Source organism: Melanotaenia boesemani, chromosome 18, assembly GCF_017639745.1.
Source record: "Melanotaenia boesemani isolate fMelBoe1 chromosome 18, fMelBoe1.pri, whole genome shotgun sequence".
Taxonomy (NCBI): domain Eukaryota; kingdom Metazoa; phylum Chordata; class Actinopteri; order Atheriniformes; family Melanotaeniidae; genus Melanotaenia; species Melanotaenia boesemani.
This window is the reverse complement of record NC_055699.1, coordinates 23,375,042-23,396,808: the sequence shown is the minus strand read 5'-3', so window position 1 is coordinate 23,396,808 and position 21,767 is coordinate 23,375,042. Positions and strand designations below refer to the sequence as shown.

Genomic DNA, 21,767 nt, shown 5'->3' with positions numbered 1-21,767 from the left:
TATTAGCCCAGAAAAGCATTGAGGATGGTGGAATATTAAAAATGGGCTTTTATCTAACCAATAGCACTCTCTTTGATAGAATAAGGTCATTTTAAACATCTGTGAACTCTTCAGTGTTGACACAGAGGCTTTAATCACTTTTTGGCAAGGGAAAAATGGCCATTATTAGCCATTATTAGCCCAGAAAAAGAATTGAGGATGGTGGAATATTAAAAATGGGCTTTTATCTAACCAATAGCACTCTCTTTGATAGAATAAGGTCATTTTAAATGTCTGTGAACTCTTCAGTGGTGACACAGAGGCTCTAATCAATTTTTGGCAAGGGAAAATGGCCATTATTAGCCATTATTAGCCCAGAAAAAGCATTGAGGATGGTGGAATATTAAAAATGGGCTTTTATCTAACCAATAGCACTCTCTTTGATAGAATAAGGTCATTTTAAACGTCTGTGAACTCTTCAGTGTTGACACAGAGGCTCTAATCAATTTTTGGCAAGGGAAAATGGCCATTATTAGCCATTATTAGCCCAGAAAAAGCATTGAGGATGGTGGAATATTAAAAATGGGATTTAAGCTAACCAATAGTACTCTCTTTGATAGAATAAGGTCATTTTAAACGTCTGTGAACTCTTCAGTGTTGACACAGAGGCTCTAATCAATTTTTGGCAAGGGAAAATGGCCATTATTAGCCATTATTAGCCCAGAAAAAGCATTGAGGATGGTGGAATATTAAAAATGGGATTTAAGCTAACCAATAGTACTCTCTTTGATAGAATAAGGTCATTTTAAACGTCTGTGAACTCTTCAGTGTTGACACAGAGGCTCTAATCAATTTTTGGCAAGGGAAAATGGCCATTATTAGCCATTATTAGCCCAGAAAAAGAATTGAGGATGGTGGAATATTAAAAACTGTTTAGATTTTGAATGCATTAACTTGATAGACCTTACAATAGCACTTCCTGTCTGCCAAAAAGTTATTTGCACTTGTTTCAAGGTCTGTAGTGAAACAAATATACCTTCTAATGTCCACAGTTTATTCATGAAAGTACTACACTAAACCTTGCTGACCATCCAGCTCCAAATGTCAACCCTAAAAACCTCTGAAGGTGGAACAGGCCTCATAATAGCAGTTTCTACCTGTCAAAAAGTAATTAATGTCGCAATTAAGTCATTGTAGCATCTTTTTTTTTATATTAACATCCACTTTGACTTTGATTGATTAAATGAATCAGAATCTTAGAATTGTTTTATTTTGTCAAATAGATTTTAATGAAAACATCACCACACAGATTGCCTTTGCATCATGCATTTCCAAATGAAATTTTACGAAATGCTTTTTTCTGTCAACATATAAACATGTCTGTTCAAATGAAAAACACTAACCTTTAAAAGTCAACTACCTCTTATCAGACCTTTGTGTCTTTCTGTCAGTGACATAGGCATACAGCTGCCCGGTGTTTGCCCCAAATACCATAAAATAAAAAAAAATATAAAAAAAAAATCAAAGTAGTAATCAGCCAAATGAAGACATTATTTCTTCTTCTGACACACTTCACAGACAAACTTTTTCCTTGTTTTCTTTTTCAGGCAGTTTCGGTGATACCATCGTGGGCACAAGTCACACCCAATCTGTGTTTGACATAGACACAAAATCAACAAAGGAAATAGTTAGGAACATTTTCAATAATAACTCTTGAAAATAAAAACTACCGCAGTTTTTTATCCTTGAGCTTATTACATCTTATGTCATCTTGAAAAAATAATTTTGTTTTTACTGTACTTTCACTATATTTTACTTTTACTTTAATATAAAAACGTGCAAAATAGTTACCCAGTGGGTGTCACCATTCACCAGCCCACAAAGATGGCAAAGTTCAGTCAAGTCGTCTGTATAACAATAAAATAGAAAAAAGAAAAAAATTGTATGAATATTAATTTGTAATAAATGCAATTTTTAGATGAATTGCTTTGGTCTATGGAAAATATATCTTGTTTAAGGACCATGTGTGTAGGGACAGTAAGTATGTATAATATTTTAGCTAAATACCTGTGTTTTCCAGGAGGCAGATCGCAATCTGCTCTCTCATTTCATGTATGGTTTTCACTGAGTTGTCAAATGCAACAGGAAGGCCACTCAGGATGCACTCAGCAAACTGTAAAAGTAAAAGTGCAACAATGAATATATGCATGTGAATAAAAATGGGATGCACGCTGCCATAGACTTATTCTTGGACAAAATTCAGTGTTCACTGAATCAGCATCTAAACCACTCTTACATAATATAGAGAATAAAGTGAGTTACAACATTTAAATGATTTTGGGATTGATTATTTTTTTCATATTCAATTGAACCAAAAAGGTACTTCTGTATTTTAAAATTTTAAACTGCTTATGTGTGAATTTTATGGTTTTTTTTCTCATGACTTACTATATATAATTACACAAATTAATTTTTTTATGTCACACAGGGATCACATGTTTACACTCTTATTTTTGATCATTTTATCAAAGTTCTATACCCCAAAATAACAATTTCACGTTGTCACTGTGGCACAATGCTATTCTCCAATGTCTGCCTTTCTTTTACTGTCCCAATATGTCTTGATCATACTAGCTTCGATGCAGCAGATCTTATGTAACATAATGACATGGTTTTGCCATGAAAAATCAGGAATACATACCTTTAATGCATAGACACCACATGAAGTGGCATCTTTTTGGATTGGGTGACTGACTGTGTCACATTTCCATCTGGATGCATTTAAACCCTTGAGTCTCATGAATGATCTAAATAAAAGGTTGTAAATTAAGTTTAAATTAACTATATGTTCACATATCTTACTGCATTTGGCCATAATATAATTGCTAATAAAAGCGTGTTTACCTGGAAATGTCTTTGCAGTGATTTATTTTGGATGTGCTCTCACCCAATGGATCCAGGAAAAGACTCCTCTTCTCTCCTGGTAACATGACCTGAATATTTAACGACACAACTTAAAATGAAATTCAGGTCATACAAATTTGAAGGACGTTGCGTGATGTAGTCAAGTATATCATTAACTTTTTACCACTAGCATCCAGTGATGGCTCTCATTGACTATCCCTAGGACGTACTTGTATAAAACCGGGTCAATCTGAAAGACAATCAGAAATAAAGAAAAACCAGGGTTGAAACTTTTGTCAAGTTCATACAGATTTCAGTGAGAAAAAATAGAAGATCTTGTACTTTTATCTTTGGTTTTTTCTGTTGCCATATGTTTGTCATTTCAAAGGAGTCAATGACAAATGCCCTTTCTGTGTTTTTGTCATTGAATTTTCTCACCAGCACGGTCAGGTATGCATTTATAACCTGCAGTCAAAAAGTTCTTTAAGTTGAAAGAACAAATGCAGTGAATTTAGAGATCGCAATAATGTTCGACATCTTACCTCACTTTCCAGTTCTCTTTGAGGGGCCGTGTTGAAAATGTCACCAAAAAATAACTTATATGGTCCAATTTTGGACACAAGAACACCACTGTTTTCCCCTTCCCATGCATCTTTCACATCTGTAATCCATTATAAAAATGTTTTTATTTTTTCAGGTAATCTTCTTAAATCAGCTTAGAATCTAATTTGGTTGAAAATGGATCCACAATATCTCAAAACTGTTTTTCTAAGTCAGTTTTGATATTTTCCATGTTTTTGTGTTTATTATTGTTAACCATTCATTAGACACACATTGTTGTATTCATTTCAAAATAAAAAAGTGAACATGTTTGACCATTATGTAGTCCAACCATGACAGCACCTTCATGCTGACATTCATTTTTTCACACTTTAAACAATTACACTCCCCCAATAAGAACCAGTAAATTTAATTTTTGACAACATTTTTAGTTATCTGCTAAATTAATTGCATTAAGGATGTGGTCATAGCTATTAACAAGAGAGTGAAGGTAAAAAATTAAAATCTGTGTCACAAAAACTTGAGACTTGAAATTGTTGTCTTATATCAACTTGATAAACTTACTTTTGACAACTGAGGGATCCAAGGTACAGTTTAGAAAACCAGAGCCTGAAGGATTCGGTCCTGAGGAGGTGGGTGTCACAATGGACACAGGTGTGGCAGGACGGGATGAAGGCTCAGGTGTGGCAGGATGGGATGAAGGCTCAGGTGTGGCAGGATGGGACGAAGGCCCAGGTGTGGCAGGACGGGATGAAGGCTCAGGTTTGTCAGGATGGGATGAAGGCTCAGGTGTGGCAGGACGGGATGAAGGCTCAGGTTTGTCAGGATGGGATGAAGGCTCAGGTGTGGCAGGATGGGACGAAGGCTCAGGTGTGGCAGGATGGGAAGAAGGCTCAGGTGTGGCAGGATGGGACGAAGGCCCAGGTGTGGCAGGACGGGATGAAGGCTCAGGTTTGTCAGGATGGGAAGAAGGCTCAGGTGTGGCAGGATGGGACGAAGGCTCAGGTGTGGCAGGATGGGATGAAGGCTCAGGTGTGGCAGGATGGGACGAAGACACGGGTGGGGCAGGCTGAAGTGAGGAGACCGGTGTAGTGAGCATGGATTCAGACACAGCTGTGGTGAGTGAGACTTCCTTGCACTTCCGGGGCACCCTGGGCTTCTCCTCCTTGTAACACATCAGGTGATCTGTGTTTATTTTAGTTGTGATCACACCTTGGCTGTCCTTCAGATCAACACTTTTTCCACTAATAGACACGATAGTGTAGGGCCCAAGGAATTTTTGGTCCAACTTTCCTCCTTTTTGCCTTTGTCTTCTTGGATTGAGTCGCCACACTTTCATCCCCACATCAAACTTATGGGTGGCTTCAACTTTGCACTTGGTGCTTTTGGGAATACTTTTTGAGGACAACACAGCCTGAATGGCTTCATCCCGTTTAACAATGTTTTCAGTTGCTTCCTCAATAGACAAATTCTCCTCCACACTGTTGTCAACCTTTGAAATACATATGAGTTAATTGAAAATCTTTAAGAATTGTTCTTAATGACGAATTATCTGTGAATGCTTAAATATATTTGTAACTGAACCCTACCCTGTAATCTTCTGGGATTTCAGTTGGATACCTGGCTTCCCTGCCAAACATCATAAAATAGGGAGATAATTTGGTGGTCACCTGACGCTTTGTTCGGAGGCCAAATAAAACAGCATCCAAATGTTTTTCCCACTCCTCTGGTTTACTCTGGACCAGTTTAGAAAGTGCTCTAAATGGAGAATGGATTTAAAAAATTCAAGTTTAAAACAAAATGATGCAGTAAGAAAAATGGTGAATAAAAGCAATTTGAAGTTACGAAATATTTAATAAACATTGAAGGAGAAGTGATAGCCTACCTCTGTATGGTGCCATTCATTCTTTCCACCAACCCATTTGTTTGGGGGTGGTACGGGGCACAAAGGCTTCGCTGAATACCCAGCATTTTGCACACCTTTTTATTGATCTGTATCAGAAAAATAGCCAGAAAACTTGCATAAAGTTAAGTTGTACTATGTGAGATGTTTTATTTAATTTGTCCAAAAACAATGTGAGGTTTGGGTCTGACTTGTGACCAGTTACTTACCTCATTCACAAACTCCTTTCCTTGATCAGTCAGGACCCGTTTTGGGGCCTCAAACTGATATACAAACTTTAAAAGACACTTGGTCACTTCCTCTGCACTTTTGGTCTTTAAGGGATAAGCTTGTGGCCACTTCGTGTAGTAATCAATCAGTACACATATGTACTGGTATCCATCCGATGTGGTTTTAAGTTTTCCCACAAGATCCATGCCAAGTAACTCAAATGGCTGACTTACCTGAAGAAATGCAATACTGTCATTTCAGAATTTAGATTTCATTTGATACTTGAAATTATTTAACAATTTCAACTCAATGCAATATACATATATATGCACATTATGTATATACATAACTATAACTATATATATATATATATATATATATATACATGTTTGTATGTGTGTGTGTGTGTGTGTGTTTGTCTAATGTATACATAATGTGCATACGTAATGTGCATATAGGGAGAGAGCGAGATAGACTGACTGACAGACAGGCAAACTGACACATATCAATTTATCTTTATAGGTGTGTACTCCACCTCTTGTTTTATCTTTACTGTGCTGGCCTGGCATGCCACACACTGACTCACCTGAAATGAAAAGAGTATAAATGAGAGAAAATAATATTTCTAATATCATTAAAAATATATATTTTGAAAATCATCAAATCGTTATCAGATTTATAAATTAATATTTATTAAATTCATTGTCATGTAAAGTTGTTTTTGATTTAATTTGTTTACTTCAAGTACATTAAGATTGCACTCATTTTAAGTAAAAAAAATATTAAAAAACTGAATACTGACCCACAAAGTAATGTCTTCTGACATTCCAGGCCAGTAAAACCTTTGAGAGATTGCATCCCTTGTCTTCTTTTGCCCACAGTGTGCACCACTGCTGCTGGCATGAAAATCAAGAAAAACTTCATTGGCCTCCTTTTGGCCAACTACTACCTTAGCCTTTAAAGATTTGGGCTTATCTTTGTGGCGAATGTAGAATAGCTGTCCATCTGTGATTAGTGAGAGAAATACATAATTTCCTTTATAAAACGGTCAAAGAGATATTTATAAAGTTAACATTATTGAATTTGCAGTTAACATGGGTGAAAATACATATATTTGAAGTGGAGAATTAAAAAAATATATGTAGAACTAAAAATAGTAAAGTATAACAGAGTGCTAGGAGCATTCCATCGTGTCCCATGTACACTGTACGAAATGTAAACGCTGAATGACATTGAAACTACCAGTCAATTTGTACATTCAAATCATCAACTCTTAGATTTGCTTAAACACTTAGAAATCAAGCTGTGGTAATCACTTTTAGAGGTTCAAATTTACAATTTGGAAGTTATCATAAGGAGGTTGTCAGATACACCAGCAATTATGAGTGTTTGTTTGAAGATGTAAATCAGTGAGATATAATCAAGGGCAAGAAAGTTATGTTTCTGAGCATGAGGCAAATACAGTTCATAAAGTGTGTAAGATATTTTTGAAAGAATGAGTCCACAAAACTACCCTCTTTTTTGTCCAATGTTAATCAGATAAATTATGTGAGAAATTATATTGTTCTTTTACAATTGATTGGACAGTGCATACCAAAAGCATTTAGAAAATCAGCACATATTTACAACCTAAGAAATATGACATCTTTCTGAGAGAGCAAAAGAAATTAAAGGAAAATATTTTTACATCATCTCTGAAAACCATGTTATATCAAATTAATCCACCTTATTGGACAGTTATAAACTCAATCAAAGTGCTACTAAACCGTTTGCAGTGGGTTGTAGTAAACTGTTGGAAAAACTAAGAATAATTTTGAAGTCAAAAGCAAAATGAGATGTCCTTTGAAAAATATCACCTGACACTTTCAACAGTTCTATAATATCCACATTTACATGTACCTAAAACCTACCAGACCCACCCCACCACCACCCATTACTAAATGCATGTTAAATAATTAACAAATGTGACCATGTTCACCAGTTAACCTTTAGTACTCTTGTTTTACATACATACTGTACACACATACAGATATTATTTGGAAATTTGACACAATCTCAGAAAAGTATACATGAGAGCAAAGAATACAATCGGGATTTTGTGCAAGTATATGCACATATGAAAATAGACAATTAACTCACCTTGGACTTCAAAGCTCTTTGCTTTTCGGTGAAAATTGGATTTCTGGGAAGGTGAAAGGCCAGGTGGGAAAGTTCCTTGGCTCTTAAAAGTCAAAATATGATGATGCAGTGTTGCATCCATGCTAGCGGTATAATAAGATACCACTCAACGTGTTCTAGACTTTGAGGCAGCGACTGCTTAATTGCCAATTAAGGGTGGCCTACAAACCAATGAGCAGCAGCCAAGCAATTCAGCGGGAACACTGCCTTAATTAAACCATAATGACTGTACAAGAGCACATTTTTGACTACTTAGAAAATTATGATGAAAATATAAAGATACAGAAATACATTTCTGTTCAAAATACATTTTATTGTTCATAGTATTGGTTATGTGGGGATCAACTTCAGCTTCATTATAATATACTTGGAAAATCTCATCAAAATGTTTAATGGGGACAGGATAGGCTGAAATGTTAAACATGAACTTATTTTGAAAAAGTTGCATTTTAAAATGAAATGTCTAATGAAATGCTATAAAGACTTTTTGGAAACTGAAATCATATTTTCTTTTTTTTTTTTTATTTATTTATTTATTTTTTTTATTCAGTCATATTTTACCCATGTTAATGCATGCAAAATCTAAACAGTGTGCTGTTGTGTGTACAATAAAATTGACATGACAAACAAAAAATTTCAAATTGAGAGAGTTTTACTACATAGCCAAAATGAATGGTAATACAATAAACAGGAGGCTGTAATGACTTTTAATTACAGCCACAGTTTACTTATGACAACCCTACTCTGCAGTTTACTGACCATCCAGTTCCAAATGTTTACCTCAGAAGCCTCTTATTGTGAAATAGGCCTTGTAATAGCAGGTTTTGCTTGCTAGAAAGTGATTTATGCAATTAAAAAGTATATTTGTTCAGTATGGCTAAAAATTGATTAGCCTCTGTGTCACCACTGAAGAGTTCACAGACGTTTAAAATGACCTTATTCTATCAAAGAGAGTGCTATTGGTTAGATAAAAGCCCATTTTTAATATTCCACCATCCTCAATTCTTTTTCTGGGCTAATAATGGCTAATAATGGCCATTTTTCCCTTGCCAAAAAGTGATTAAAGCCTCTGTGTCAACACTGAAGAGTTCACAGATGTTTAAAATGACCTTATTCTATCAAAGAGAGTACTATTGGTTAGCTTAAATCCCATTTTTAATATTCCACCATCCTCAATGCTTTTTCTGGGCTAATAATGGCTAATAATGGCCATTTTTCCCTTGCCAAAAAGTGATTAAAGCCTCTGTGTCAACACTGAAGAGTTCACAGATGTTTAAAATGACCTTATTCTATCAAAGAGAGTGCTATTGGTTAGATAAAAGCCCATTTTTAATATTCCACCATCCTCAATGCTTTTTCTGGGCTAATAATGGCTAATAATGGCCATTTTCCCTTGCCAAAAATTGATTAGAGCCTCTGTGTCAACACTGAAGAGTTCACAGATGTTTAAAATGACCTTATTCTATCAAAGAGAGTGCTATTGGTTAGATAAAAGCCCATTTTTAATATTCCACCATCCTCAATGCTTTTTCTGGGCTAATAATGGCTAATAATGGCCATTTTTCCCTTGCCAAAAAGTGATTAAAGCCTCTGTGTCAACACTGAAGAGTTCACAGATGTTTAAAATGACCTTATTCTATCAAAGAGAGTACTATTGGTTAGCTTAAATCCCATTTTTAATATTCCACCATCCTCAATGCTTTTTCTGGGCTAATAATGGCTAATAATGGCCATTTTCCCTTGCCAAAAAGTGATTAGAGCCTCTGTGTCAACACTGAAGAGTTCACAGACGTTTAAAATGACCTTATTCTATCAAAGAGAGTGCTATTGGTTAGATAAAAGCCCATTTTTAATATTCCACCATCCTCAATGCTTTTTCTGGGCTAATAATGGCTAATAATGGCCATTTTTCCCTTGCCAAAAAGTGATTAAAGCCTCTGTGTCAACACTGAAGAGTTCACAGATGTTTAAAATGACCTTATTCTATCAAAGAGAGTACTATTGGTTAGATAAAAGCCCATTTTTAATATTCCACCATCCTCAATTCTTTTTCTGGGCTAATAATGGCTAATAATGGCCATTTTCCCCTTGCCAAAAAGTGATTAAAGCCTCTGTGTCAACACTGAAGAGTTCACAGATGTTTAAAATGACCTTATTCTATCAAAGAGAGTACTATTGGTTAGCTTAAATCCCATTTTTAATATTCCACCATCCTCAATGCTTTTTCTGGGCTAATAATGGCTAATAATGGCCATTTTCCCTTGCCAAAAATTGCTTAGAGCCTCTGTGTCAACACTGAAGAGTTCACAGACGTTTAAAATGACCTTATTCTATCAAAGAGAGTGCTATTGGTTAGATAAAAGCCCATTTTTAATATTCCACCATCCTCAATGCTTTTTCTGGGCTAATAATGGCTAATAATGGCCATTTTCCCTTGCCAAAAATTGATTAGAGCCTCTGTGTCAACACTGAAGAGTTCACAGACGTTTAAAATGACCTTATTCTATCAAAGAGAGTACTATTGGTTAGCTTAAATCCCATTTTTAATATTCCACCATCCTCAATGCTTTTTCTGGGCTAATAATGGCTAATAATGGCCATTTTCCCTTGCCAAAAATTGATTAGAGCCTCTGTGTCAACACTGAAGAGTTCACAGACGTTTAAAATGACCTTATTCTATCAAAGAGAGTACTATTGGTTAGCTTAAATCCCATTTTTAATATTCCACCATCCTCAATGCTTTTTCTGGGCTAATAATGGCTAATAATGGCCATTTTCCCTTGCCAAAAATTGATTAGAGCCTCTGTGTCAACACTGAAGAGTTCACAGACGTTTAAAATAACCATATTCTATCAAAGAGAGTGCTATTGGTTAGATAAAAGCCCATTTTTAATATTCCACCATCCTCAATGCTTTTTCTGGGCTAATAATGGCTAATAATGGCCATTTTCCCTTGCCAAAAATTGCTTAGAGCCTCTGTGTCAACACTGAAGAGTTCACAGACGTTTAAAATGACCTTATTCTATCAAAGAGAGTGCTATTGGTTAGATAAAAGCCCATTTTTAATATTCCACCATCCTCAATGCTTTTTCTGGGCTAATAATGGCTAATAATGGCCATTTTCCCTTGCCAAAAATTGATTAGAGCCTCTGTGTCAACACTGAAGAGTTCACAGACGTTTAAAATGACCTTATTCTATCAAAGAGAGTACTATTGGTTAGCTTAAATCCCATTTTTAATATTCCACCATCCTCAATGCTTTTTCTGGGCTAATAATGGCTAATAATGGCCATTTTCCCTTGCCAAAAATTGATTAGAGCCTCTGTGTCAACACTGAAGAGTTCACAGACGTTTAAAATGACCTTATTCTATCAAAGAGAGTACTATTGGTTAGCTTAAATCCCATTTTTAATATTCCACCATCCTCAATGCTTTTTCTGGGCTAATAATGGCTAATAATGGCCATTTTCCCTTGCCAAAAATTGATTAGAGCTGATGTGCCATAAAGTGATCGTCTGCCAGAAACTGATCAGCCCCCGCGGGAGCGCGCACAGCCTGCAGAGTCGTATTTTCTGTGTTGTCTGCGTTTACTCTCCCCGGAATCAAGCAAAACCAGCGAAAATGCGCCACGTTTTGTCCATAATAACTGGTAACGTGTGTTGTTGTGGAACTCGAGTTCTTTGACGGACATATTTGCAGACGAAGAGGTTTTTCTAAACTTTATTCAGCCATGTAGCCTATGGGGCTTTGCTATTTTGGCTGCATACGATTTGCCTTGTGTTCGCATTTCGAATATAAAGTGCATTTGGTATTAATGATTTCTCGAATCAGTATAGTAATAATAAACTCTGATTTTCATTTAAATGGCTCAATGTTTTATTTTCTTATTTCGGTTAAGAATATAGCCATTATTAATGTTGTCAAAGGTAAAATATCATTAATCACATGCAAAAATACGTAGTATCTAGCTTCTAATGATCTCATTTATTTATTACAGACATGTTCTATAGATTTGAAGCCCACTGTCTATACTTTATACCCTTTGATGCTCTTTTAAGGTGAAATCAGGCATAAACATGGGCATTTTTGCTTGCCAAAAATGGATCAGTGCCTATTTTACATGCAAAAACATGTAGTATCAAGCTTTTAATGGCCTCATTTATTTATTACAGACATGTTCTATAGATTTGAAGCCCACTGTCTATACTTTATACCCCCTGATGCTCTTTTAAGGTGAAATCAGGCATAAACATGGGCATTTTTGCTTGCCCAAAATGGATCGGGGCCCATGTAACATGCAAAAACATGTAGTATCTAGCTTTTAATGGCCTCATTTATTTATTACAGACATGTTCTATAGATTTGAAGCCCACTGTCTATACTTTATACCCCCTGATGCTCTTTTAAGGTGAAATCAGGCATAAACATGGGCATTTTTGCTTGCCAAAAAATGGATCAGTGCCTATTTTACATGCAAAAACATGTAGTATCTAGCTTTTAATGGCCTCATTTATTTATTACATACATGTTCTATAGATTTGAAGCCCACTGTCTATACTTTATACCCCCTGATGCTCTTTTAAGGTGAAATCAGGCATAAACGTGGGCATTTTTGCTTGCCCAAAATGGATCGGGGCCCATGTAACATGCAAAAACATGTAGTATCTAGCTTTTAATGGCCTCATTTATTTATTACAGACATATTCTATAGATTCAAGGCACACTCTGTGTACTTTATACCCCCTGATGCTCTTTTAAGGTGAAATCAGGCATAAACATGGGCATTTTTGCTTGCCAAAAATGGATCAGTGCCTATTTTACATGCAAAAACATGTAGTATCTAGCTTTTAATGGCCTCATTTATTTATTACAGACATATTCTATAGATTCAAGGCACACTCTGTGTACTTTATACCTCCAGATGCTCTTTTAAGGTAGAATCAGGCATCAACATGGGCATTTTTGCTTGCCCAAAATGAAAATACTGGTTATTTTTATTTTTTATATAATAGAAAAAAATCATTCTAGTTGGAAACAAAAAACAACCAAACAAACATTTAAACAAAATAAATGTGACTTTATATTTGATAAATTTGATAAATAAAGATATATTTATAAAGACATTTGTTTTACGATACGTTCTACTTTTTTTTTGTCTGAATACGAACATTAGCTTTTCCTTGAGCTCATTGGACAGCGCTAATAAGCACGAATCACATCAACTTTTTCTACAACCGAGTACCTGTGCTACTAGCAGAGCTAGCAACTATGGATGAAAACCAGTATCAGGAGATTTTGTCCTTTAAATCAAGTGGCACGCTTCCAGAAGGCCTTACACCCTCGCAGAAATCTAATTTCCGCAGAAAGGCTCGGAAATTTGAAATGCAAGGTAGGTTCGTTTGTATGCATTTTAGCAACAGCTTTGTTCCATAATGACTCAAGAGATACGCTTTAAAACAACAGCCTTTTGTGTTTGACACATTTTGTTATTATATTTTAGGTAATTTGAATACATTGCAACATGCAAGGTTGTTTTCAGCACTTTGTAAAATCATACGAGTATATTATTACAAATTCAAATATAAAGTCACTTATAATTGTCAACTATCACCATAGTCATTGTACGATATTTCTCATTAACAAATACAAAACTCATGAGAAATTGCGATGCATGCCAATTTAATCAAAAGTAATTGTGAAAAACATTTACTTGTTGCTAATATGATACATACTAGTCACCAGCTTTTGCCAGTGTCTGGTATATTTCACCTGCTGTCCAGAAATCAAACGAATAGTAGCTGACAACTCAGCAGAATTTCACACAAATTGCAATAGAAAATTAATAAATAAAAAAGGTAGGAATGAAAAAAAAAATCTATTTCCTAGTATGGAGGTGAACGACCCATATTAATGGAAAGAGGGACTTTGTGATGGCCTAACTTACTATTTAATAACAGATTTTTATTTTATTCTAGTATGTACATATAATAAATTTTGTTTGATACGTTATTATGTTATTGACTCACTTAGATATGTTTCTATTATTACAGATGGCCAGTTATTTTATGTGAGGCATAGAGGCACAACTCGTTGCCAGCAATCTCTCAAAGATTCTACTGGCCTGGAATGTCAGAAGACATCACTAAGTGGGTTAGTATGCTCGTACTTTCCTTTTTATTTCCCTTGCATTTTTCTTTTTAAAATTTTTATAAATAATTACAAGAAAAGTTTTCAATACTTTACTTTGACCATGTACATACAAGTTTAAATTTATATCACGCTGTGTTATAACATTGTTACATAACTAAAGATGTTGCTGTCCATTTAAATTTAATTTTATTTACTGTTTGAGTTGATTTTTTTGTAACCTGTTAGGTGAGCCAGTGTGTGGCATGCCAGGCCAGTGAAGTTGTTATAAAACAAGAAGTGGAGTACACACAAATAAAGGTTAGCTCTTATGTTTGTGTTATTTTTTTTTTTTACAACACATTGTTTTCTTTTTAAATTAATAAAATGCAAAAATGTCAATGTAATGTCTTAATTTTGTCTGTGTTTAATAGGTTACCCAGCCATTTGAGCTAATTGGGATGGACTTAATTGGAAAGTTAAAAACAACATCAACTGGAAATCAGTACATCTGTGTACTCATCGACTACCTTACAAAGTGGCCACAAGCTTATGCAATTAAATCAAAAAGTGCAGAGGAGGTGACCCAGTGCCTGCTAAAGTTTGTGTACCAGTTTGAGGCGCCAAAAAGAATACTAACAGACCAAGGGAAAGAATTTGTCAATGAGGTATAAATAAATAAATACATCCATCAATTATGCCTATAATATCATATATTAGTTGAAGGTTTAATGGGATTTATTTGCTTGTATCATTTAAGTGTGCTATTAATGCATTTAATCTTTGTGTTTTTCTAATACAGATTAACAAAAAGGTCTGTGAAATATTAAATATTAAAAGGAGCCTATGTGCACCTTACCACCCTCAGACAAATGGCTTGGTGGAAAAGATGAATGGGACCATTCAAAGGTATAGATCCCTTTCCCTTCTTATGTATATTTACCTATTGCTTTTTCATCGTTGTAATAATAAACAACATTTCATTTTATATTCTGTAACCCATAGAGCACTAGCCAAACTTGTGGAAAACAAGCCAGAGGAATGGGACAAACATTTGGACCCAGTAATGTTTGGCCTTAGAACCAAGCGTCAAGTGACAACAAAACATTTGCCTTATTTTTTGATGTTTGGAAGAGAGGCCAGATATCCTTCACAGATCCCAGAAGAGTATCGGGTAAGGAAATCTGGAAAAAATTGAATCAGGTGATCATATTTTCTAAGTTAATACATATAGAAATGATAAACTCCACTCATTTATTTTCAAGGTGGATCCAACTGTAGAAACAAATGTCTCGATTGAAGAAGAAACTGAAGCAATTTTACAAATGGATGACGTCCTGCAGGCAGTCATTGCAAAAAAAAAACCCACAGAGTAAATGCAAGGATAAAAAAAAGGGAAAAGGTAAAACTACAGAAAACTTGCAGGTGGGGACAAAAGTTTGGCGGTTAAATGTGAGAAGCCAACAGAGGAAAGGAGGCAAGCTGGACCCAAACTATCTTGGGCCATACACCATTGTTGCCATCGAAGGCAAAAGTGCTAATCTACTTGACAGTAATGGAGTGTCAATTCCAAAAATTAACATCCATCAGTTAAGAAAATACAGTGAAGAAGAACCGAGGATACCACGTAAGTGCAAAAGCAATGAAAAAACTCACTCTACTTCTGCACTTCCGATGGACACTGAAGAGACAACAATAATGTCCTCCACCCTCCCCACAAGCTCTGGTGTCACAGAGACGTCCACCTCCGTCTCCTCTGTCCCCCCCACAAACTCTGGTGACACAGAGACATCTGCTCCTAACCTTACAGTGGATGCCGCAATTATTGAAGGCAAGTCACAATCTTTAAGAAGATGTTAAATCTTTGATTATTTTTATTTCAGTCAAATTTTGGGTCAATCTATAGACTCAACACACAGCTCGAAACTGTTCTAAATTAACTCACCTGAAAATCTCTCATTCTTTATGTCATGTTATAGATGTCAAAGATGCATGGAATGGAAAAAGAACATTCATACTACTATCCAAAATTGGACCCTACCGAATATTCTTTGAGGACATCTTCAAAACTGGGCCAAATCAAGAAATTGAGAGTGAGGTCAGTATTGGTCATTTATTTGTCTCTTCTTTCTTTTCTTTTTTTTAGATTTATCCAGATACTCTGGCTAAATAGCTATAAGCTTAAAAGCTTAAAACTGTAAATAAAAAGAAAACTACCCATAACCTTTTATTTAAAATATTTTTGCTTTTTTAATGGCAGGTCATAAATGCATACGTATACGTTATGGTGAGGAAATACAACAGCAATAGTAATGACAGAGCTTTTGCTATTGACACCTATGAAATGACCAACATATGGAACAAGAAAAAACCAAAAATCAAGGTACCGTAATAAACTAAATTTTATTTGAATGTTGCTTCCTGGGCAGCATGTTTAATTTGTTGTTGTAATACATTACAGATTGATCCACAGTTGTATAAATACATTGTGGGAGTGGTGAATGCAGGTCATCATTGGATGCTTGTGGTAATATATTTTATTTTTCTGCTTTGTAAATTTTGAGTTTCTCACAAATAGCAATATACACTACATGGCTACTAGAACTTCAGGATATTAATATAAGATTTACTAAAAAAATTTTAGGTGATGATACCCAGGGAAAGAAGGTGCCTGTTTCTTGATCCACTGGGTGAAAGCAAACAGAAGATGACACACTGCCAAGACATTACGAGGTGCTGTATTTTTTCTTTAATATTGTGTTAACAAAATTTACATTTACATATATGTTTTATCATATGTCTTTAAAAATCAAAATGTAACTTGAATTTTTACTTTTTTATTTTGAAGAACTGGAACATGCTTTTGTACATCATCATATGAAATTTTTTACAATGAATGATATGTTCTTTATCACATTATTTGACCTGAAAAAGATAACATGTTTACAGAAATGACAATAGTTATGTGTCATATACAGTACTCACAAGCACATTTGTTAATAACAATATTTGTGTTACACCATTACTTACCTATCATAAGGTGACTGTACATAGTTCATATTCATAAAAAATATTTTTTCAGTTACATGTACTAAGTACATCTAACTGTATTGGCAATGGTTTTGTAATCATGTTTTATCAAATTAACTTTATATCTTCTAATTTGTTCCTCTAGATCCTTCATGAGACAAAGAGGATTAAATGTGTCAAGATGGACATGTGAGACCCTGCCTCACCCTCTTCAACTTGATGCCACATCATGTGGGGCCTTTGCACTGAAGGTAAGAAAAACTGAAATTTTACAGGTTTGAACAAGAACAATAAGTTAGATTTTAATAAGAAGCATGATTAAAAATGTAAGAAATCAACAGAGAAAGACATATAAAAAACTTAAATCTGAATTTGCAGATCTGAATTTCTGAGAATAAATTATTCAGATAAAACTGAGAACATGTGGATCTCCTGGATTTCAATATGAGTGTTTCAGTTCATCTGAGGCTTTCTGGGAGTCTGTTTCAAACATGTTGAGCATAGAAACTAAGTTCAGCTTCTCCATGTCTGATTTTGACTTTGGAAACTGATGAAAAAAAATGGATCCACGTGATCTAAGAGGCCTGGTTTACACTGGGTCAGGAGGTCACTGATGATTTTGTTCCCAAACCATTTACAGCTTTATAAACCAGCAACATAACTTTAATGTCTTTCCTCTGACAGACAGGCAGCCAGTTTGACAGCCTTAGAACCTTAGAACAGGAGTTTATTTTGGAATTAGTTTGTATTTTATTAACCAATTTATTTCCTGCATTTTCTGTGTGCAGTTTCTTCAGGACATCTTGGATGGTGCACCAATCAGTTTCAACAATGATGCTGCAGGTATCAATGCAATTAGAGAACAGATTGCCATCTTACTTATCAAGAGTACAGGTACAAATTACAAGTTAACCATTCAAAAATACATTTTTGTTTATTAAAAACTGAAATTAGTTTAGTAACCTTAGATTATGTACTACACAATCTTTACAACATTGATCAGAAAATTATCCCTTGTTTTTTATTTTTTTGACAGACATTTGTTATAGCTGTGGCAACCGAGATGGTGATGGGAACTGGGTAATAACAAGTGTTTTATTCATCACTTTTAATACTGCTGAAATTTTGACTTCCAATAAGTTGTGGCACATGTCTTCTGTGGACTTATTATTTCAACATTATAGTTGTATGTTTGTTATACTGATTATCTTGACTTATTTGATTCTTTATCTATTTCTATGTTTTATGTCCTCTGTGTATTTTTGCTGCTTTTGTACTGTACATTAGCCAGCTGTAGGACAAATCTTAATTCTTGAATCTTAATCTGTATATATGCCAATATTATTGTTACTTGATATGTATTTTCTCTAATTATGTGTTCATCTAATTATGTGTTATTTGTGTATCAGATTGGGTGTGACACATGCCCCAGGTGGTTTCACCGTACCTGTGAAAAGGGGCAAGATAGTCATGACAAAGATTATCTTTGTCCATCTTGTAAATGGAACAGCCAACAGTAGTCTTCTGGGTAATTATAGACACATTTTTGTGTTGCAAAGAAGCACAAAGTATTTATTGATACTCTGTTACATTTTTTAAACTATAACATGCCTATTGTCTGTACTTCTTACAGATTATGCGCTGATCCTGCAAACAAAGGAATAAGGATGGTCGCCTTTGAAAAGTTCAACTGGACAATATTTTCCATAGTGTATATAAGTTTATACGTGTGTGTGTATATTACATTTTATATGTGTATAAAAGTTATACGTGTAAAATTTAGGATATGGAGTAAACCTGCAAAAAAGCTTTTGCCCTTTGAACAACCTGCACTTGCTTTGACTAACTAATTTTTTTTCTGATTTTGAAATTTTTCCTTTTTTACCTTATTAACCTAATTTCTTCATATTCTCTCTCTCTCTCTCTCTCTATATATATATATATATATATATCTCTATCTCTCTCTCTCTCTCTCTCTATATATATATATATATATATATATGTATATATATATGTGTGTGTGTGTGTGTGTGTGTGTGTGTAGTAGTAGGCTAGTGGGGGGTAGTGCAGTTTTGTTACGTTGCTTATAGCTTTAAAAAGTTTTATAGTTTTGTAATTGGTTGATTTAAAAAATAAAGACAATATAATTGTGTTCACTATATTTATGTGCATGATATACAACAGGTAGAACTATTATACACTACTCAAGGTTAATTTACAATTCGACCACACGACAGAAAAAGGCTCTGAGACCGCTGTGAAAAAGAACGATTGTCCTTTTAAACTATAGAACATGTCTGTAATAAATAAATGAGATCATTAAAAGCTAGATACTACATGTTTTTGCATGTTACATGGGCCCCGATCCATTTTGGGCAAGCAAAAATGCCCATGTTTATGCCTGATTTCACCTTAAAAGAGCATCAGGGGGTATAAAGTATAGACAGTGGGCTTCAAATCTATAGAACATGTATGTAATAAATAAATGAGGCCATTAAAAGCTAGATACTACATGTTTTTGCATGTAAAATAGGCACTGATCCATTTTTGGCAAGCAAAAATGCCCATGTTTATGCCTGATTTCACCTTAAAAGAGCATCAGGGGGTATAAAGTATAGACAGTGGGCTTCAAATCTATAGAACATGTCTGTAATAAATAAATGAGGCCATTAAAAGCTAGATACTACATGTTTTTGCATGTAAAATAGGCACTGATCCATTTTTGGCAAGCAAAAATGCCCATGTTTATGCCTGATTTCACCTTAAAAGAGCATCAGGGGGTATAAAGTATAGACAGTGGGCTTCAAATCTATAGAACATGTCTGTAATAAATAAATGAGGCCATTAAAAGCTAGATACTACATGTTTTTGCATGTTACATGGGCCCCGATCCATTTTGGGCAAGCAAAAATGCCCACGTTTATGCCTGATTTCACCTTAAAAGAGCATCAGGGGGTATAAAGTATAGACAGTGGGCTTCAAATCTATAGAACATGTCTGTAATAAATAAATGAGGCCATTAAAAGCTAGATACTACATGTTTTTGCATGTTACATGGGCCCCGATCCATTTTGGGCAAGCAAAAATGCCCATGTTTATGCCTGATTTCACCTTAAAAGAGCATCAGGGGGTATAAAGTATAGACAGTGGGCTTCAAATCTATAGAATATGTCTGTAATAAATAAATGAGGCCATTAAAAGCTATATACTACATGTTTTTGCATGTTACATGGGCCCCGATCCATTTTGGGCAAGCAAAAATGCCCACGTTTATGCCTGATTTCACCTTAAAAGAGCATCAGGGGGTATAAAGTATAGACAGTGGGCTTCAAATCTATAGAATATGTCTGTAATAAATAAATGAGGCCATTAAAAGCTATATACTACATGTTTTTGCATGTTACATGGGCCCCGATCTGGGCAAGCAAAAATGCCCACGTTTATGCCTGATTTCACCTTAAAAGAGCATCAGGGGGTATAAAGTATAGACAGTGGGCTTCAAATCTATAGAACATGTCTGTAATAAATAAATGAGGCCATTAAAAGCTAGATACTACATGTTTTTGCATGTAAAATAGGCACTGATCCATTTTTGGCAAGCAAAAATGCCCATGTTTATGCCTGATTTCACCTTAAAAGAGCATCAGGGGGTATAAAGTATAGACAGTGGGCTTCAAATCTATAGAACATGTTTGTAATAAATAAATGAGGCCATTAAAAGCTAGATACTACATGTTTTTGCATGTTACATGGGCCCCGATCCATTTTGGGCAAGCAAAAATGCCCACGTTTATGCCTGATTTCACCTTAAAAGAGCATCAGGGGGTATAAAGTATAGACAGTGGGCTTCAAATCTATAGAACATGTCTGTAATAAATAAATGAGGCCATTAAAAGCTAGATACTACATGTTTTTGCATGTAAAATAGGCACTGATCCATTTTTGGCAAGCAAAAATGCCCATGTTTATGCCTGATTTCACCTTAAAAGAGCATCAGGGGGTATAAAGTACACAGAGTGTGCCTTGAATCTATAGAATATGTCTGTAATAAATAAATGAGGCCATTAAAAGCTAGATACTACATGTTTTTGCATGTTACATGGGCCCCGATCCATTTTGGGCAAGCAAAAATGCCCACGTTTATGCCTGATTTCACCTTAAAAGAGCATCAGGGGGTATAAAGTATAGACAGTGGGCTTCAAATCTATAGAACATGTCTGTAATAAATAAATGAGGCCATTAAAAGCTAGATACTACATGTTTTTTGCATGTTACATGGGCCCCGATCCATTTTGGGCAAGCAAAAATGCCCATGTTTATGCCTGATTTCACCTTAAAAGAGCATCAGGGGGTATAAAGTATAGACAGTGGGCTTCAAATCTATAGAATATGTCTGTAATAAATAAATGAGGCCATTAAAAGCTATATACTACATGTTTTTGCATGTTACATGGGCCCCGATCCATTTTGGGCAAGCAAAAATGCCCACGTTTGTGCCTGATTTCACCTTAAAAGAGCATCAGGGGGTATAAAGTATAGACAGTGGGCTTCAAATCTATAGAACATGTCTGTAATAAATAAATGAGGCCATTAAAAGCTAGATACTACATGTTTTTGCATGTTACATGGGCCCCGATCCATTTTGGGCAAGCAAAAATGCCCATGTTTATGCCTGATTTCACCTTAAAAGAGCATCAGGGGGTATAAAGTATAGACAGTGGGCTTCAAATCTATAGAATATGTCTGTAATAAATAAATGAGGCCATTAAAAGCTATATACTACATGTTTTTGCATGTTACATGGGCCCCGATCCATTTTGGGCAAGCAAAAATGCCCATGTTTATGCCTGATTTCACCTTAAAAGAGCATCAGGGG

The 21,767-nt window shown here is 35.1% G+C and overlaps 3 protein-coding genes across 48 annotated transcripts in view; 1 reads left to right on the top strand and 2 right to left on the bottom strand.

Annotated features, from left to right (window-relative positions):
• The window catches only part of LOC121628724 (NACHT, LRR and PYD domains-containing protein 12-like), a 2,607,341-nt gene that overhangs the window by 696,004 nt on the left and 1,889,570 nt on the right, over positions 1-21,767 (top strand). The window lies entirely within an intron of this gene.
• The window catches only part of LOC121628726 (NACHT, LRR and PYD domains-containing protein 14-like), an 829,387-nt gene that overhangs the window by 284,705 nt on the left and 522,915 nt on the right, over positions 1-21,767 (bottom strand). The window lies entirely within an intron of this gene.
• Positions 1,214-8,640, bottom strand: LOC121628739. Of its 2 annotated transcripts, XM_041968044.1 has the most exons (14): positions 6,360-8,640; positions 6,093-6,143; positions 5,557-5,790; positions 5,330-5,436; positions 5,034-5,202; positions 4,009-4,936; positions 3,426-3,544; positions 3,226-3,348; positions 3,068-3,133; positions 2,884-2,972; positions 2,681-2,786; positions 2,047-2,152; positions 1,831-1,886; positions 1,214-1,628 (listed from the first exon to the last, which is right to left on the bottom strand). In XM_041968044.1, the coding sequence occupies exons 1-14, from the start codon at positions 6,381-6,383 to the stop codon at positions 1,530-1,532; spliced, it is 2,277 nt and encodes a 758-aa protein (XP_041823978.1). In that variant the 5' UTR covers positions 6,384-8,640; the 3' UTR covers positions 1,214-1,529. The 2 variants fall into 2 exon arrangements, with proteins under 2 accessions (XP_041823978.1, XP_041823979.1); XM_041968045.1 differs by lacking the exon at positions 3,226-3,348.